The sequence below is a fragment of the Medicago truncatula genome, chromosome 7 (assembly GCF_003473485.1).
Source record: "Medicago truncatula cultivar Jemalong A17 chromosome 7, MtrunA17r5.0-ANR, whole genome shotgun sequence".
NCBI classification, from domain to species: Eukaryota; Viridiplantae; Streptophyta; class Magnoliopsida; order Fabales; family Fabaceae; genus Medicago; species Medicago truncatula.
The window spans coordinates 46,643,632-46,660,143 of record NC_053048.1 but is presented as its reverse complement, the minus strand read 5'-3'; the positions used below and the strand labels follow the sequence as shown (position 1 = coordinate 46,660,143).

At 33.8% G+C, this 16,512-nt stretch overlaps 1 protein-coding gene across 2 annotated transcripts; it reads right to left on the bottom strand.

Moving 5' to 3' along the window:
• Nucleotides 1–1,292: 1,292 nt before the first annotated feature.
• On the bottom strand, nt 1,293–14,829 carry LOC11440469 (myosin-6). Of its 2 annotated transcripts, none has more exons than XM_024771254.2 (39): nt 14,235–14,261; nt 13,696–13,824; nt 13,325–13,468; nt 13,058–13,203; nt 12,818–12,977; nt 12,606–12,664; nt 12,360–12,519; nt 12,014–12,163; nt 11,771–11,907; nt 11,543–11,689; nt 11,317–11,418; nt 11,070–11,127; nt 10,843–10,944; nt 9,986–10,023; nt 9,769–9,895; nt 9,486–9,656; nt 9,270–9,401; nt 9,041–9,150; nt 8,895–8,955; nt 8,378–8,555; nt 8,071–8,276; nt 7,797–7,916; nt 7,357–7,455; nt 6,305–6,517; nt 6,026–6,165; nt 5,822–5,939; nt 5,691–5,735; nt 5,524–5,604; nt 5,258–5,428; nt 4,570–4,725; nt 4,289–4,474; nt 3,951–4,076; nt 3,760–3,830; nt 3,542–3,641; nt 3,338–3,394; nt 2,659–2,715; nt 2,419–2,499; nt 2,257–2,333; nt 1,293–1,722 (listed from the first exon to the last, which is right to left on the bottom strand). In XM_024771254.2, exons 1-39 carry the CDS (start codon nt 14,244–14,246, stop codon nt 1,608–1,610), a joined length of 4,542 nt encoding a protein of 1,513 aa, XP_024627022.1. In that variant the 5' UTR covers nt 14,247–14,261; the 3' UTR covers nt 1,293–1,607. The 2 variants fall into 2 exon arrangements, with proteins under 2 accessions (XP_024627022.1, XP_003625453.2); XM_003625405.4 differs by lacking the exon at nt 14,235–14,261 and adding an exon at nt 14,594–14,829 and having other exon boundaries at nt 1,608–1,722.
• Between the last annotated feature and the right edge of the window lie 1,683 nt (nt 14,830–16,512).

The window sequence follows — 16,512 nt, the reverse complement described above, 5'->3', positions numbered from 1 at the left end:
TGTTTTCTAGTTATATATCCTTCCTCTAGTGTTTGTGTTTCCCAAACATGTCTCCTTTGGTTGTGTTTTTGAAGATGCATCTAATTGGATCATTGGTCTTCATATCGTACGTCGTGGTTTGATCCCTTCCTCTCTTCGTGTAAATCATTTCCTTCTCTTATGGGAGCTTAGTGCTAAGATTGCTCACTCCACACCTATCGACGGTGAAATCGCTTCCCACAATTGTCATCTACCTCCATGGCCGTCGCCACTTCACTTTTCTATTCAATTGTCTATTTCCGCGGCCCCTTATCAACCTGCCATCATTATAGATTGTCGCCATTATTGGGTCTCTGGACCACCTTCTTGTACCGTCTCGGATAAGTCAAGCCACTTTGCACGAATTTGGTTGTCAATTTGAAACATATTATGTCGTTCTACTATGTTGTCGGGAAGACTTGTCTTTCCCCTTTGTCTCTTATCTTAGTCGCGATGGATGTGCGGTCACCACCCAAAAAAACCTTTAGATAGATGCACATGTATGTTTAAAGTTGATTAGCACACGTGTCAAAGGATTATTTGTTCACAAGATCATGCAAAAAGCCCTTCCTCCTTCGAATCTAATTTTTTTTCTTCTTTTTTCGTTAGAACAGTTGTGATATCAACACATCATTGGAATCATTTTTTGCATACTCACTCTCCTACATTCAATTGGTTTCTAATCATAGGTTTAAGTTGGACTTTTCCGAGACCACTAAAATTCAAATAGTGTCCACAACAACAACAAAAAATTGTCGCAATTGGATAAGTTTTAAACCCTTGACGTCTCATCTTTTTGATGTCATAGAACAAAGGATGAAGTGATTGATTCGTTGGAAGCTAGGTACAAAATTTGACTTGAAGTCCGTAAACTCTGCTCATTCTATGGTCTCTAGTGGGAAGCAGATTTCCTGCTGTAACAGCAGAATGCTGTAAGGAATGTGAATCGTCCGATCAAATATAAGTGGCTGAGATCAAACTGTGTGAATACTAACAGAACAAATCTGAACCGTTGGATTAATGTTTTATGACTAAGATTGACCATTGCGTGAAGCACTCACAGCAAAGGATCCAGGTCCATCTCTAGTGTAGTTGTTGATTTAGGTGTTTTATCTTCTAAGTTCAAATTGTTCTCAGGAATAGGGGATCCCCTTTCACTACATAATAAATTGGCTTGTAATGATCATTATTTTAGTACACGAATTAAATTATTCTTACCGTCGAAATAGAAAAAGCTCCCAAAAAATAAGAGCCAAAAATACGAAAATAATAACTAGAGTTCAAATTCCTGCTTTTCATATATTTCTTCATTCCAGTGACTTTACAAAAAGGGGGTATAAAAAGAAAAATACAGGGCAAGCTCCCAAAAAATACCTCCCCGTATTAATAACAAAAAAATTATAGTTGAATGCCAACAAAAGAATGGAAAAAAAAAATACTATACAGCTGAGGCACCATGATGATGCACTAATAGCACTATATTTTTCCTTTTAAATGGAAAAAATGTAAAAGAGAAAGTAAATATAAAAGGGTATTTACAAGCACCAATGGCGCAATAAAAAAAAATTTAAAAAAAAAGCAACGTAAGGCTACTCAATTAAAAATTGGAATGCTGGATTCTCAAGAAGTTCATCTGCTGGTTTCATGTCAGAAAAGTCCTTCTCTTGTAGAGATGTAGAGAGGTCATCCACTGAGAAGGGAATGCTGTAAAAATAAAACATTATAAGCAAATAATATAAGCCTATTGTTGCATAATATCTCGGGGACTCTTCGTTACATTTTCTTTATTAAAAAATCACCTTCTTTAAACAAAATAGTCACTTTTAGAAGCTTTCATCTGTTTGTTACAGATTTTCTAAAAAATGACAATTTCAAGAAAGAAAAAAAATCTACAAATTGCTTCAAACGAGAAGCATCCAGAAATAACTTTTTATAACTACTTTTTAAAATAAAAAATAAAAACATCATTATAGTAAACAAACAAAATAGCTTCGGTCTTTTTCAAAACAATATCTCTAAAATTAATCTCTAAGTTATTGAATATCTTTAATATGTTCTAATTAATCTCTCAATCAACTGCAATTCCAAAAAAAACTAATAGCATATAATTTCTATAATATTTGATCAAGAATTTCACTATATCAATTTTCTTCTATTATATTGGAAGGTATCAAGATAATTTCCACCACTGCATGGTTTTATTAAAGCTCAAAGTGCATGTTAGTAAAGCACCCTCACCTGGAACTGTCATCCAACAAGAAAGAATCGTTCATAGCATCATTGGAGTCCAAGTCCATCCTCATGCTTGCAAGGACCTGAAGGTATATATGTATCAATCAAACATTTGCCATTTCAAGGATACCTTTTGCGTGATTGGAGAAAATATAGACACAAACTTACATGTGGTGATACGCTTCGTGTATTATAGTTATCGTCCCAGTAGAGTGTACATATTTTACATAGCTGTTGAACACTCAAGATCTATAGAAGCAAAACCAGGGAAATGATGAGATAAAAAGTATATAAACTCTAAAAACTGTGACGATGAGATTATAGTTGTTAGAGTATAATGGCATGAGTATAAATGAGAGACACAGGTTTCATGCACGCATGTGGAGTTTGAGATGGATAAAGACTTACAGGGCATAAATCATTAACGATTTCATCGTAGGATATTCTATACTTCTGATGAATAACCTGTTATATAAAATACAAAAATTAAACAATGTGGAAGTAATTAAAACAAAGATTGGATTTCGATTATTTCATACAGAACGTGCTTGTCTTTGAACTAATATGGTAAAAAAAAAGTTCCCATGATTTCCAATTTTCAGTCCACTCTGCACAGTAAAAGTAGAGCGGGCTGCACAGGTGCATATAGGCCTGATGCCATAATTCATGTAATTCCAAGAACTAATGCAAGAGGCACTTTGTCTCAGTAACTTTATTGAGCAAGATTTTCATTCTAAAACTAATGATATCCTTGTTACTATTTGGATAAATTTTAAGTTTAAAATTGAAATTATTTATTCTCATTGTAATTTTATTGAGCGTGACTTTCTTTCTAGAGCTAATGCAAGAGCATTTTGTACGAGAAAATCGGTCGAGGTTACTTCAAAATGTGTATAGACATTTATGTCCAGTCAAGTTGTGAACAAAACCTAATCTTAATAGACTTGGCCTCTCTGAGGTATGTACGAATCAAGTAAATAAAAATAGCATGAATTGTGAAAGGAAGAAAACCAACATTGATTATTAAAACAATTTGGCAAAATATTAGTATGAAAAGGTATTATATTATCTAACAAGACACACTTACCAAGAATCCAACAGCCTGTCTTATATGCTTGAGCTCATCCCAAGACGATCCTGCATACTGCAAACATAAGGAAATTATTTTGGAGCTTTTATTAAGGACGTGAAAACCAGTGCGAAAATGACATGTCATCACGACGCCAAGTAACATATGTGCTAACTCAAGATTAAGTATTAACACATTAGAGTAAAATTGAAAACAAATTACCTCCTCCTTTGCTTGGCAGCACCACAGCTCTAATTCAGCTAATCCAGCTTTCACATATTCCCCATTGCTGAATGTGCAACAACCGGGACGAACTAGAAGACTAGTGGCAACCATTTTAGAGGAAAGAGTTATTAACTTTTCCGTATTTATGAGATAGAAACATTATGATACAACAAAAATGTCTTTTATGTTAAAGGGTGTGCGTAAAAATCATGTACCTATTGAAGAGTTGAACATTAATAAATGCGAATGTTTGACTGAAGATCTTTCGGATAAGAACAGGAGGAATCTGAAACCAAAAATACTATTATTATCTTTCAGCAATTTAAAAAAAATGAATAGACAAGGCTAACATAAAGGTAATTGCATAATATTCAGATGTTAATAATTTAGTCACAAAGCTCCTTACAAAGTTCTCTTTCAGTGTACAGAGGAGGGTATTGAGGGATTCGATAATACTCTGCCAGTGAACCATCGGGGAATCCTTACCAAATGATCGGCCAGATCGTAACACTCCCTTTGATGTTCTTGGTGCCTGTGTATCATCAATGTGGTTTGCATAAGAAGCAGAACAAATTTTTTGACTAAACAATATGCAAACTTGATCCATTTGAAGTTTCTAGAAAATAAGTGTATATAGGAACATAAAAGGAAAACTATTTCGGATTAGACAATGTTTCCGGATTTATCCATCCAATAATTGTTGGTTTAAAATTAACTTGAGTTTCCAACTAGATTTCAACAAACCTGGATACATAGTGCAAGAGCTGATGTTAACTCCTTTGTCAAGTTATCTCGGATGATGCCATATATTTTCTCCAAGTAGGCTGTGAGCTGCTGCTTGAAAAGCAAAGCAGGGTACTTGGCCTCTACCTTGCGTACTACTGATGAAGGGGAAGCAAGGTTGGCGGAAGAAGGGGATGAAAGAAAACTCTGCAATTTACCCTCGGAATGAATAAGTGGAATATTTTCATTTTGAAGTGCTTAATTGAAATCATAAAATATACAATATAATATTGAACAATTACCTTGGTCATTCTTCCAAAGAGGGATGTTGGATTAGGTGGTTTTCCATTTGGGGTTGCATTTGTTGAAGTCCCAGTTTTCAGGCTTTGTTCAAGTAAAAACAACAATGCTGATGTATTTGACAGCCAATAGGCCATAAGAGCATTGTCATCTTGATCCTGCAAGGCCATAAAGAGAGTCTGTTTGAAAAATCGTAATAACTTATTTTAAACACCTACTGATACCCCAGCCTTCAATACAAAAGCTAGTAAAACTATAATTCTTGTTTGGACAACTTGTACGAAGAGCCTTAACAATTCATTCCACTAGACTGTATTCAATTATTTTTAACACAAAAACATTATTAAAAGAGATTAAAACCATAATCATGTGTTTGACTTGGCACTGGGATGAATAATTAATGAAACTACCCCAACAGGAAGAGAGGACAACAAAGAAACAATGTTTTTGGTGCAACGTGCAAACCAGGCAAAGATTATTAGTTTGCACGGCGTGTTTAATGACTAAATGATCTCGTCCTAATTGCAATTTAACATGAAATACAAGTTAATCATCACAAATAATAGGATAATTTGCATGGCGTTGTTCATAACTAAATGCTCTTGTCCTAAGTTTAATTTGTTTTTTCGAAGATTTTTCCTGATATTATTGTGTCCCACAGTCTAATTTAGAATAAAATAGGAAAGTCACCTCAATTGCAGAACCAATCATCTGGATAAGGCGATCAAATACACTAGATCTTTCAGCTTCGAATGATTTCCAGTGGAGAAGACATTTGTAAATAGTAAATGCAGCAATAGGCTTTCCATGATTGAACCCGATATTTTTACTAACACAGTTCACAAGTGAATCAAAACTCCCCTACAGCATAACAAGAATTTAAAATTGAGAATGGCACCCTTGCATGAAAAAACTAAAAAACCAACATAACTAAATTCTTAAACTTAAGCACATACATGATGTCGTTCACTGCACGATCTCTTCAATTTCACGTCAGATTCGGCAACAAATTGTTTTACAGGTGTAACATATGTATCCTGGAAAGATGAATCATATTTTATTCTACTAAACACACTCGCTTCTAAAAACGGAACCCAAAAATAGTAGCAAACAATGTACTTACAGCATCATATGGTTCTTCTGCCACATGGTGACCATTTTCCAACTTCTGCATATCAAAATGTCAATATTCCAAACGATGCATACGCAAATACTGAGAATGAGAACCTACATAATTTCGTTGGTATGAATTACCTCAGATACAGGGGTAGAGAGGTTCTCCACTGCTGTTTTCACAGGTGAGTTTATTGACAGAGATTGTTTCTGAAGAACATGGTTTGCAAATTCTATGTCTGCGAACTTCTCTTCGAGCCTATCAATATTAATTAGGAAATAAATGTTAATAATGTTCAACTAAATCTTTATCTGATATCAACAAAGCTTTGTGATGAACGATACCTTTGCATGGCAGTCTTCATCTGGATTACTTTCGATTCTGCATCCAAAGCTTGCTTCAACCTTTCTTCACTAACTTTAGCTTCCTCTTCATACCTTTTTTCTGTTTCGTCAATTTTCTTTTCCAGTGAACTCACCAAGGTCTGTAAAAAAATCCGAGAAGCATTATATTAGTAATAAAATTCAGTAAACCATCTTATGCTAAAATATCTGAAGCATACCATCAATATACTAATACTTTTTTTAAATAAAACCCAGAGCATGGTCAACAAAGCATCTCACCTTGAGTTTCTCGTTTTCACTACTTAGCTTCTCCAACAAAGCATGGTCAACAGCTGGAACCTCCTGTATGACAGGAACTCTCGCCTCCAATTTTTTTGTAGCCTCCCGCTCCTTTTCAAGAAGTACTTTAGTTTCTTTGAACTGAAGTTGCATCTTTTGCAAAGCTGACTGTAATCTTTCATTTTCTTTTGCTTTTGCTTCTTCCACGTCCACCTATATTTGATATTATAAGTTTATTTCAAGGTCAGATACCAAATTTTGTATTACCACTTTCGTGCATGTTTAGCAGAAAAGGACAACAAAAAAACTATTTTATCAATTTCACAAATCAATGTCATTCCACTACAATATCTCACTGAAATGGAGTGGTTAATTCATACAGCTGAAAAAATTCCAATGTACAACAACCAAGCCTTATCCCACTAAGTGGGGCCAACTACATGGATCAAACGACATCATAATGTTCTATCATATCTCTATCCAACTAATTAATTTCGAAATATAATTTCTCTAGTATTTTAGGTCTTCCACTTCCTCTAGTGATTTGGCTTTCCTCCATCTGATCTACTCTCCTTACTATAGAATCTACATCTCTTCTCTCTACATGCCCAAACTACCTAAGCCGAGTTTTCACCATTTTTTCTATGATAGGTGCTGCCCCAACTCTCTCTCTAATGTTGTCATTTCTAATCCTATCACGTCTAGTCTTACCACACATCCAAAGCAACATCCTCATATCCGCTACGCTTGTTTTATTCTCATGCCAGTTCTTTACTGCCCAACAATTCGTCCCATACAACATCGCCGGTGGTACAGATATGCATTAAAAATTTCTCTTCAACTTGAGCAGTACTTTTGTATCACATAAAACACCTTCATTTCAACCACCCTGCTTGAATTCGCTGGTTTACAACTGCTTATAATCTAGAAATGTTTCGCATTTTCCTAAAATTGCATTCCATAGACTATTTCTTGCTTCTAATCAGGCAGAAGCCATATCTAAGGCTTGTCACCAATTAATATACACTAATAGCAAAATAATAGTCATTTACCCTTAAACGTTTTTCCAGCTGCAATCTTAATGTAAGGTCTTCAACTTGTTTTTCAAGCTTATTTTTGGCATCTTGTAGAGCCCCTGTTTCTCTTGCAGCCTACAACCAAAAAAGCGAAAAATTGGAATCATTAAATGAGAACAGGAAAAGAGGTCAATTGCCAATGCACAACCAATTGGTCATAAGATCTAATAGTTTTAAACATATAAAGTTGGCACATTCCACTATCTTATTTTCGTTCAAAAGCATATAAAGTACACATACTGATGCATATAAAACTTATTGCTATGAATTTCAAGGTAGCCCTTTACAAGGTTGAGTGGTCACAGCAAGCTATATCTTGAGTTCTATCAGTAATATGATATTTATAACTTGCAACTTTGCTTAAAACATGCATTCATTGCCGGAGTCAAAGGATTAACGGGTTAAAAGGTGTTTACCATCTTGAGTTTCCGCAGTTCTCGCCGGGCAACTTTTCCTCTCCATGCACATTGTGTTGCAATTGCTGCCTTCTTTAATTTTGTGAAGTTAAGTAGTGCCAGGTATTTCCTACAGTGACTCTGCACGACAAAAATTCATCTGAGTTGGAAGAGTATTTTAAACGAAAATAAATAAAGTTCACCAATAATAAGTTTGTATTCAATGGTTGAACAACAATAATAGTAAAAATGTTTAAAATATCTTTTACTGATAGCTCTTCAAAATATACCCTACCTGAATGATTATTGCTGCACTAGTTCTCCTTCTAGAGTGAAGCTCACAATGAGCAGCCATCACCCGCATACCAGTCTGGATAGAGACAGCAGAGGCATACAATTCTTTGTACGCCTTCTTAGCAATATGCATGCGTAAACACCTTTGAATGAGCAGACTAGAAGCCTCCCGCCGCATTCCCTCAAAAACTTGCCGAGCAAGTTGTCCTGCAATTAGTACAAAGCAAGACATCAGACGTCAACAGTCTAAGTAATTCCCCAATTCCATACTGTGAGCTAACATCTTAAGAAAAGCAATGAGCAGAGACCTCTGCATGCAGCTTGAATCTGCAAAGCTGACACACGAAGCAAAATGAAACTTTGACGTGCCAAGTAGGAGCGAACTTTCCTCTGAATAATGCTTGCTGACTTTCCTAAGATCTCACTTCTACGGGTATCTAGTTCTGCCATTTGACCAGCTCGAAGAAACACCTTTGTTTTACCAATCTGTGCCAATAACCGGTAAAATTAGTTAGAAAAAGATAATATAGCCTTCTATGGCCAATCTGCTATCACTAAATGCAACGGTGAACATTATAGAAGTAACTATAGATGCGAATTCTTAGCAATTCATGTTCGTTACACACATGACAAATACATGAAATATGATATTCCTAAACCCAAAGTACACTTTCAAAATCTACACCCAACAGAATGGTAGTGAATGAGAAGCATGCAAAGAGGATGGAAAAGGAAATATTACCAATTCTCCCAGCAACAATGAGCATAAAATAAAAATAAAAAATTCCACAAGAATTAAATGTTAAGCCACATTGTATTGGTTACCTGATAACCTTCAAGCCAAACATTCTTTAGGATCCTCTTGCAAGCAGTGACCTCCTCAGAACTAACATAATTAAAATATGGAATAAGTAAACATTTTCAGAATAACATCTAAGATTCCTGATAAGGAAGATGAACAACATAGATACCTTCCATCCAATACTTCAGGAGCAAGAAGGCCAAATCGATCCACAAATTCATCAAAGGCTTTTCTAGTGGGATAACCAGCACAGCTAATCCTGATTGCCTCCATAACTCCCTACAACCAGGTGAACTATCTTAATAAGTATAGACTTATATATTCTATGGTTGACCTTCAATTACAACATGAGTCTATGGTTAAAAAAAAAAAAGGGATAAAAATGGTAGCAGTCTTACCCCACAGCGCAGTTGCAGCAAAACATTTTTATTGTCAAATATTGCCGGCTTAAGAAGATTATTGGGTTTCACGCATCGAATGTAGTGTGGTTCAGTGGAGCTTAGAGTTTCAAGTAAAGATTGCAATTGTTGCTGCAGGACATATGAAGAGTTTTTACAATCCCAATGACTAAGCAAGAAAGACAAATTAATTGTTTTTTTATAAATTCAAAGCACCTTAAATCTGGAACCTATTGAAGAGAACTTTGATTGCTTGGAAGTTTCCTCGGGTGAAGGAGGAAACAAGCCTGATACAAAGGGACATGTGGAAGCATAAAGAAGTGACTGGTGTTCCGCAACAACATAATCTTTGTTCTTGTCAAGGAAGTACTCAGTTTGATAAGTAACCTACAAAAAAAGAATAAACAAATCAGAACTAGCATTGTTGACAATATATTATATAATATATGTATCCTATTTCTTATATTTCTAACCTAAAATTACAATTTTAACAACTTACATCGCCAGCATAATGGCAAATTGTGAAGTCACTAGGTGATAATTTGGGCTTGCTAAACCTTTTATGGTCTTTGAAGGTCTGATACAGCTTTTGGGAAAAAGTTTCATGTGTTGATCTAGGAAACATACTGCATTAAACAAACACATACAACTACCTGAGCATCCATAGAAATAATTAAAACAAATAATAATATATGGGTTATCAGTACAAAGTGTACCATGCTTCATCCAAAAGCGAAATAATGCCACCGGGTTTCTGAAAATGAATGCAAGACAATTCCAAAGTTAAAAATATTTCAAATAATGACAGTACCAAACAAAATCATACTATTACTAGTCTTTTTTTATGACGAAATCATATTACTAGTCTGTCAAAAGGAAAAATAGAAAAATTATCAGTAACTCTCAAGTCAACTTATCTCTTTGATATACAGCCACCCATATTTATTGGGAAAAACCCAAGTCCCACATCGGATAGACAAGACTCTTGAGAAGAGTTTATAAAGAGGAGGCAATCCTCACCTTACAAGCCAGTTTTGTGAGGATGAGTTAGGCCCCAAATGTCTAACATGGTATCAGAGCTTGTCGAATTCAAGGGCCGCATCGGATAGACAAGACTCTTGAGAAGAGTTTATAAAGAGGAGGCAATCCTCACCTTAAAAGCCGGTTTTGTGAGGATGAGTTAGGCCCCAAATGTCTAACAATATTAAACTGAGCTTGAGAGTTGAATTATGACCATAGCCAATCACCAACACATTTAATACATACTACCTTTATTCCAAATTATAAGTCACTATGGCCATTTCTCACAAATTAATATAGTTAATTTTGTATGGGATAGAGAAATTGTTACTTCACAAAATTATCCTTTATTACTGGTCAGGGAAAGAGAAATTAATAGAATTGGAATAATTGGAATACGATAGGAAAAGAAACACTAATGTTTCATTTATATAGTAAAACGACTTAAAACTTGGGACGGAGAGAGTAATATTTATCAAGATTGAATATCTTATATAAAATCGTGCAGCGAGAGATCAAAACAATCAACATAAAGATTTCAGAGTGAGAAAACCTTTTCAATCAGATCCAGAATATCTTGATTATCCACAAATTCAATGTAACTCCAATCAATTTCTTCTTTTTTGTATTCTTCTTGCTCCATTTTGAAAACATGCTGTAAAACAAAATATTTGAGCTCAACAGTAGCATGTGTAATAAACAAAAAGGTGAGTTTGTTGTCTGCTTCAGATAAACAAGCAATTATAAGGAGAAAAAAAAATCTATCTTTCATAAATTTACCTGATTAAAATGTTGCTGAAGCTTTTCATTTGTCAAATTAATACAAAATTGCTCAAAACTGCAAAGTACACGTGACAAACAGGAATAATATACTTCAAAAAAAAAAATCAGGGATAATATACAAAATTACCATACTGGCAAAGGGGTTTATAAGTTATAATAATCAGCAAGTTTTATTGGAGTAATTGTTCACTTGAAGAGACTGATCTCTGCTAATTACGCAACAAAAGTTGTACTAGGTACACACCTGTTATTCTTGAAACTCTCAAAACCGTAAATATCCAGCACACCAATTAAGGATTTTGACTCAGGATCTTGACCAATGGAATTATTTATGGTATCAACCAACCTACAAAAAAATGACAGATAGTTACTGAAACGAGATTTATACTTCGAGCGAATTGACCAAATTCGCCAATGCGTCAAATCATGTTTCGTAGAAGTATATCTGACCAATCTGCTCACAGACTTACCAGTCAAACAATCTTGTGTAAACAATCTTAGCTAAAGCATCTCGACTGAGTGCGGCAGCTTCTGGATCCAGCCATTTTGTTATTGTTTCATCGCGAGTAACAATTACGCGTTTGCAAAGAGAATCTTCAAGTGCGTTTGCATCACACCTGAATAAATTTTTTTGGTCAAGGTGGAAAAGGAAAGAAAGATAAAACTTGAAACAGTGCAAATGTTCAATGTTTGCTCACATGAAAAGCTCAGCTGCAGTCTGTAGGTGGAATCGGGATTTTTCATCTTTGGGCATAGATGAATCTATCTCATCCCCTTTCACAAATTCAATGTTCCCGAGATGCAAAATAGCAGCCACAACTTGAAATATTGCATCCTGGAGAGAGGTGTGTGAAGTGGAAAAACAAAGCATTGAATCATAGATCATAGGTCATAGTTGAAGAAACTAATCATGAAACTAAAGAAACTCACAATGAAAATACCTGATTCTCAATACTTATTCCAACAACATCCATTGCTCTCCTTATTGTGATATATTCTTTAGATTCGTCAAGCCCTTCCAACTCATAGCAATTTGATTGATTCAGATAATGAAATGTTCTTGGATGTCCTAATTTGTACTTCTTAACAACCTGTAAATATATAAAACAAAGGACAGGAAAAATTAAAGCACAAACCTCAAAATGCCAAGCATGGATTTATAAAGAACTTCCAAACATTCTACTGGTCCATTTTCATACAGTTTTTTCTGATGGTTAGTAACTCCATTTTAATTTTATGATCCAAATTCCAAACCTGAAACAAATTAATATAAAAGGATCTTGTTACCTCTGCAGGTGCAGCACAGAGCATGTAGAAACAATGATAATTTCTCTCAGGATCTGACAGCTGGCAAACACGTGATCTTTCCAGCAGATAAGTTCTGATAGCAGCACCCGAAATTCTTCCTTTTTGATCGAATTGAATCTCCACAAACTTACCAAAACGACTGCAAAAGTCGCAGGTGAGAAAATAAAACAAATAAGATATGCCATAAAAATTTGCGCTATAAGCAGAACACTTGTTAATTTCCACCTTGAATTATTATTCCTGACAGTCTTTGCATTGCCAAAAGCTTCTAGGACAGGATTTGACTGCAAAACAAGGAAGAGGGGGAAAAAAGTTATATTTAGTTTGTTAAGGTTGTAAGAAACTTAGATGTGAATAAGATTAACAAAATAAATAAATAGTCTACGGTAGTCAAACCAGCATGCCAAAATAGATTCGTAAGGATATAATTTTCGCACCTCAAGGACTTTTTGCTCAACAGTTCTACCTTCAGCAACTGCAGCTCTCCCACCCATGTAAGCAAGATATCGCATGAGTAACTTAGTAGTTTCTGTTTTACCTGCTCCACTTTCACCACTAACCAATATTGACTGGCTGATTCCCTCGTTTATCATGAGCCTAAATGCAGAAATAATTTATATAGTTAGATTCTGTAACATAATAGCATGCTCAATTTACAGGACATATATGAAAGTTACCTATATGCTGCATCTGCAACAGCAAAGGGGTGTGGACTTAACTCACCAAAAGCTACTCCTTTATATTGTGCCATCATATGAATATCATATAAATGAGGAAGCTTTATGAAAGGGTTCACAGCAATCAATATATTCCCAGTGTAAGTCTGGAAGCAAAATGTTGATATTATTGCACACACTAATAAAGCATGAAAACATGAAGATTTCTAATAAACAAAGATACGCAACAGATGCAATTTTAGGAAAGTTAGGAATCCAAATGCGTACATAAATTTCGTTGATATCATATCTCGATCTCAGATTATTTAGGACTCCAGGTTCGTGCAGGTACGCGAGCTTTGTCATATCATCCACTCCACTTGGTGGAACTTCAGTATCTTTATGATAAATTTTGGAAGCTTTAACAACAACCTGCACATTGCAAATCAGACATATGAAGGAACATAATTCACAAATTTTAAAGCATCGGAAAATTACAAATTCTGAGTTGAAAAAAAAATGAATATCTACACGATGCTATCCTTTAAAGATTCAAATAAATCAAAGCACTCATGTAAAACTGTTAATTCAAAGAACAAAAAAAAAATATTGTCGAAGGCCAAGATTAACGTTTAGCAAATATTACAAAATGCACTCACCGTCTTTCCTGAAGTGCAAAGGACTTTGATTTCCTCTCCATTGACCCCCACGACCTCACCATCTATCCAAGCGATATCAGAATCCTCAATCCAAACATGGGTCCCAACAATGGGATTCGCAACAGCAGCCTACAATACGAAGCATATCCATAATCACACAACTGCGGTGAAACTCAAAAACACGTGGTTGTAAACGGAAAGGTCAAATTCTTTATATTTTTCAAATTTAGACCAAATTTAAATACAAATAAAAAAAAAAACAGCTTTTAACAGTTAAGTCAACGAAAGAACTTAAATGCATCAGCAACGTAATGGCGCCATGTTTGCTTTTTATCCTTAAGTCAACGAAAAAACTTAATTGAATGGATAAAATAATGGCGACAAATTTACGAAGTTATAACCAACAATGCCAATCCAACATGGTCCGATTTCCAGAAACAGCATTCGCAATCAAAAAAATTCACAAGATTCCAGGTAAAATAACTGAAAATCAATATAAACTATAAATGTACCAAAAAAAAAATACATAAACTATAAACCTTCCGAGACATCGGCTTTTCTTTTTCTTCCAAAACCTAATTAAGATCAAAATCACTACTACTACTACAGAATTGGATTACTACACTGTCAGCTCAAAATAATAAAGGGGGCACATTCATAAAAAACATAACCACTAATATGTTTTCTAATTTCTATTCTATTATAGCAGATTAGTTGATAAACACAGGTCAACAACAACAGCAGCAACAACTCCATTTGCATCAACAGAATGAAAACAACAACCCCATTATCAAAAAAACAATAATTAATTTGAACAAAAGGGAATAATGGAAGACTTGAAATTGACTAAAGCAATAGCAGAAGAAAAAAACCCAAATGAATGAGAAATGATGAATACCATCACTGAGCTTGCAACTGGATCTAACTGAAAAATGAAAGATTTTTGCACTTCTTCGTCGAGTTTTGCAGCAAAAGTTTTAAAAATACAAACTTTATCTCCAAAATGTAGAAGAAATGAAAAGGGTAATGTGGATAATAAAACAATGAATGTGAAGCTTCAAATGAAAAAAAGTTCAAAACTTTAGAAGCATTGATTGAGTGCTATTGCTGCTATTTGATTTCAGAGTTTAGAGCGGTGCACATTTTCTTTTCTTTTTCTTTCATTTATTATTTTTATTTATTTATTTTATTTTACTTTTACCAATTTTGGCTTCTTGCCTAAAAAAAAGTCAAATTTATTTATCTATTTCTTATTATTTTTGGAAATTATTTATTTTGATTTGGTTTGAGAAGAGAAACGATGTAGTTGAAATTTGTTAAGGGTAAGAAGAGAAACGTTTCCCATTGGTGTGTTGATTTATATTGTGCCTTTTCATGACTAGGTAGGTAGGTCACAATCAGACTCAATGTTGTTTTTGTCCAAAATCTAACGTTACATAATAAAACTTATGCTTACAACACATTCTTTAAGATCAATTTTTTCAAATACCTTTACTTTTTGAATACAAAAAAAAATTATATAGATGTTATTAAATTTTCATGGACTTGTATGAATTTTATTCAATTATAGATAATGAATATTTTAAGTTTATTTGCGGATTCATCTATATATATATATATATATATATATATATATATATATAAAGTCAGGATCCGTTGACACCAAATCTCAACCGTTTACTTTTTTTTAATCCAAAGGACCACAATTGTTTGTTAAATTTACTCCTTATGCTTTTTTCACTTGATTCCTAACCGCTCCATCTTTTTAACGCTCCATCTTCTTTAACCTCCTTTTATTCTCTTATGGAGAATTTGTTATGCTCAGTTTCTTAGATTATCACAATTTTTCTTGTTCCCTTCTCTTTTGGCTAATTGGTGGCTAATTCTATCGATTAAATTAAAACAACTTATGTATAAGCTTGTGATAACTATTGCAATTGGATATGAGGGTGTAACGCCCTCTTTACTTGTCCTGCACAAGGTGTGCTAGAGAGAATCAAAAAGAAACATCAAGTTACATCAGAAACAGGTAAGGAACACGTGAATGAAAGTAAAAAGAACTATATTGCAAAAAATTTAAAGGATTAATCCACCACGAATGGTAGTCGCAAAAATTGTATCTTCATAACTTATTTTTTCATAAACAATGTTGACAAACTTATAAACAATAGAAAAAAGCTCATTTATTTTCATAATTTATTTTGCATAAATTCAAAATAAACCTTATCCAAACGGACCCTAAATCTTATGCGATTATTTACTAAAAAAAAAAAAAAAAATTCAATTATTGAATAGAAAATAGCAACATAATACATAAGATGTAATATAAGTTAAAATTGAGTCTTTTTGTATATCTGACATATATATAATATTTATTCTCTCACATGATATTAATACATAAAAAATGATGAAAATATGCATTCTTTGAATGATATATTGATAGTTCAAGTATGTAATTGATGTTATTTTTTGTGATTGAAATACATTATTTCAAAGTCGTGTTTAGTTCATGAGCATAAGAGAAAATTCATTGCGTGTGATTTATCTAATATTCAATAAATTAACGTTAATTATATATGAATTTTTAACGTGATTTGTTGGTGTATATTTTATTCGAATTCAAATACAAGAGAAAAAAATTATATGCATTGTGAGGGTAAATTAGTTTTACATTGACGTCGAATATGAATGAGTATTTAGTAGTTATTTTTGAAATAGGGTTACCATATAAAATTACATGAATATGTAATTTTTCATGTAAAACACTCTTATAAGAAAATACCAGGCGTATTTTTTGTCTAATAAAAGAAAAAGTAA

Excerpts from the sequence above, each read along its gene's own strand:
- LOC11440469 (XM_024771254.2), bottom strand. Across the intron at positions 11,419-11,542 it reads TACACAAGATTGTTTGACTG|GTTGGTTGATACCATAAATA; the intron begins GTAAGTCTGTGA and ends ATTTTTTTGTAG. Across the intron at positions 5,736-5,821 it reads TCTCTACCCCTGTATCTGAG|AAGTTGGAAAATGGTCACCA; the intron begins GTAATTCATACC and ends TTTGATATGCAG.